Genomic DNA, 2,968 nt, shown 5'->3' with positions numbered 1-2,968 from the left:
GGACACCCGTCAGGCAGGAAGGTTCAGCCTCTTGCAGAGCTGCTGTCCCAGCAGTAAACGTTGCATTCAGCTTCACAAACCAGAACCACCCCCGGACAGGAGGCAGCCTGCGGCTCAGCACCAGGGCAGCCCAGCATCCCCCAGCCTGGACTGCGTGTACAGGGTCGGGCTGGGCAGAAGGAGCCGCTGGGAAGGCTGAATAAATAGCAGCTGGTGAGGAAGATTGCTTCTCAAAGGTCACCGCTTCCTCCATGCTGCCGTGAATTCACTCGCTTCAACCCCTCCTCCTCCCCCCCTGGCCCCTGTCCCAGCAGCTCCCGCTGACCCCAGTCCCAGTGCCGGGGGGCGAAGCAGCCTCCCCATCAAGCCAGGCGATTCCCAGCCTTATCCTCTGACTGGGCAGTCATTTCTACTGGAAGGAGAATCCCCAAAGCCAGACCTGCGAGATTTGCAAAGGGAGCAGGCGGCTCCCGGCCTCCTGCCCTTTCCTGCTCCACTAAATCACCCCAGAGCCCTCCCAAATGTTTATTCTTTGGGAAAGCAATAAAAGAGAAGGAAACCCTAAAAGACAAACTCCCACCAGCCTGCCTTTGATTGCATTTGATATTGTTTTATTTCTTAATGCTTTCCCACCGCAGGCTGGCCGAGGAGGGAGGGAGGGTGGGAGGAAACAGCGCTTGAAGGGGGTAAAAATACAAATTTCCCACTAATATCTGTGTCTGGAGGGGTCTGTGCCCTGCTAGGGTGGCTCGGTCAGGACCTGGGGGTGACAGTGCCTCTGAGGACGGGAGCTGGGGTCCCCCAGCCCCCCAGGCTGTGAACTTTGAGGTGAGCAGGAGCATCCCTGTGTTTGCAAAGGTGACCGAGCACAGGGCAGCCGCAGAGCACGGAATGGGTGGGCTCCATGGGTGGGTGCTGCTCCCCATCTCCCAGCCCCTCGATGGCCGGGACAGGGGAGCAGCGGGGACGGGCAGGTGAGGATGCCGTGACAAGCTCCGTCTGCCGCAAGCCGGGTGGCACCGCTGCCACCAGCACTGTGATGCCGGTGGGAAAGGCTTGGGGGGGGGCTTTTCCATCCGCTCTGCCCTCACAGAACCAGACCTGGGTTCCCAGTTTGCCTGATGACAGGAAAAACTTCCCCCATCTTTGCGTGAAGCACCAAAAGCCAGGTCCCAGGGTGCCCCGTCTCCCTCAGGGGCTGGGCAGGGGTGACAGCCGCGACACGCGGCGTGGCACCAACGGGGACGGGGGAGTGGGGCAGCAGACGCTGGTGAGATGGAGGTGAGAGGGAAGGGAGCGCTGAGCGATGGCAGAGGCCGAGCATCCTCCGCTGCTGCTGGGAACAGCTTCCAACCCCCTCCCAGCGGCGCCGAGCGCGGCCGCGGCCTGGCCTCTGCCGTTCGCACCGGGAACGGCAGCGCTGCAGGCAGCCAGCTCCGGCACCGGGCTGCTTTCACGCTGGCACAGCAGGCAGCTGCCTGCCAGGCATTTTTTAACCCTGAGTGAGATGAGACAGAGTGAGAGCGGGACATGGCGGTGTCCAAACCGTTGGGGAGGGCTGGGGCAAGACGTATCCCCTCCATGTGGGGCTTTTCCCCCAGGTTGTGTCCCAAGAGACTGGGGGACAAGGGGATGGGGGGGACAGGCTCCCAGAGGGGCTGCGGGGATGCAAACCCATCTGCCTGCGTGTGGGAGCAACTCAAGACAACCTGGGGGATCTCACACTCAGATGGGGGCTCATGAAGAGCCAACAATGGGAAAAAACTCCTGGAGAACATGGACTGAGACGTTTTAGGAAGCGGTTGATGTGTTGGAAAGACAAGGAAACCTTGGACTGCAGCCCCAGGATGGGAGCGTGGGGTTTTTACGACACAAAAACTACAAGGTGGTGAAAACCAGGGTCTTTCGCCCAGAGCATCTTTGTGTCGCTGCCTCTGAAAAGTCACCGGAGCTGGTGCCAGGCTCCCAGAGCCCCTCCACAGGCGAGGCCCCACCCGAAAGGCCATTCCCCGGCTCCATCCAGCCCCAGCACATGTCATAACGCTGACTCCATCCACCCGTGTGTCCCAGCCAGGGACAGAGGGTGCCTGGCGAGCGGGGAAGGTCAAACCCCGCGGGAGGCAGGGCTCCCTCTCCCTGGGGAGCAGGCAGCCTTCTGGCTCTGTCAGCTTTCCTGTGGTGGGACGGCTGGGCTCATGCCACATGTCACAGCCCCATTGGCACCCAGGTTTGTGCACCGTTGTCTTTGGGAGGAAAAAAACGCAGCTGCCCTGAACGTAAATGCCCTCTTCCAAACATACTTGAATTATCTGAGGAAAAAGTCCTGCTACTGAGACACCAAGGCCAAGGGAAGCGGGGCTGAGCTTGCCTCTGAATACCCTCTTTAAAATGCCCTGAAACCTTGGCTTTGGTTTCTAACGAAACCCAACGCTAGTCAGATCTCCTCCCCGCCGGGCGCTGCAATGTGTCTCCGTGTCCAGGGACTGGACCTGCCCCGGCAGCAGCCACCTCCCAGCCTTCGGCGGGCAGCGAGCAGCAGGACCTTGCCTGGCCCCAGGCTGCTGGGGACGGATCCCACCCTGGAGGATTTCATGGCATAACAGGGAGGGACTCCTCCTGCTGAGATGTCCCAGCCCTGGGCCTGGCACATCGCAGCGGGGGCTCCCAGCAAGTCGCCCAGCGGCACCGCTGCAGGGTGCACCCTGCGCAGGGCCTCCCAATGCCGGGGCGCGCAGCACCGTGTCCCCTCCCTGCTTTCCTTTGGGGACAGGCCAGCTGGGACATTTCTGGCCGGGCCGGGCTGTGGGGCGGTTTGCACTGCAGAGGGAAGTGCTCTGCAGAGCATCTCCCCAGCGCGCTGACGCAACGCCCTGAGGTTGCTGCCTTGGGGTTTTTTCGGTCATTTCTTTTGCTTCCTTATTGCCCAACACTCCGCGGGTTTGCACAGGTGGCAGTCACCATCCTCTCT

At 61.4% G+C, this 2,968-nt stretch overlaps 1 protein-coding gene across 1 annotated transcript in view; it reads left to right on the top strand.

The window, feature by feature from the left end:
* The first annotated feature begins 940 nt into the window (after nucleotides 1–940).
* Nucleotides 941–2,968, top strand: part of RHBDF2 (rhomboid 5 homolog 2 (Drosophila)) — a 24,061-nt gene continuing 22,033 nt past the window's right edge. The window contains exons 1-2 of the mRNA XM_009328907.1: nucleotides 941–1,045; nucleotides 1,196–1,281. Coding sequence (XP_009327182.1) covers nucleotides 941–1,045; nucleotides 1,196–1,281 — 191 coding nt within the window. The remainder of the gene's footprint in view (nucleotides 1,046–1,195; nucleotides 1,282–2,968) is intronic.

Source organism: Pygoscelis adeliae, unplaced genomic scaffold (assembly GCF_000699105.1).
Source record: "Pygoscelis adeliae isolate BGI_AS28 unplaced genomic scaffold, ASM69910v1 Scaffold637, whole genome shotgun sequence".
Lineage (NCBI taxonomy): Eukaryota > Metazoa > Chordata > Aves > Sphenisciformes > Spheniscidae > Pygoscelis > Pygoscelis adeliae.
Note: the sequence above shows the minus strand (reverse complement) of the source record. Positions and strands in the feature narration are given on the sequence as shown.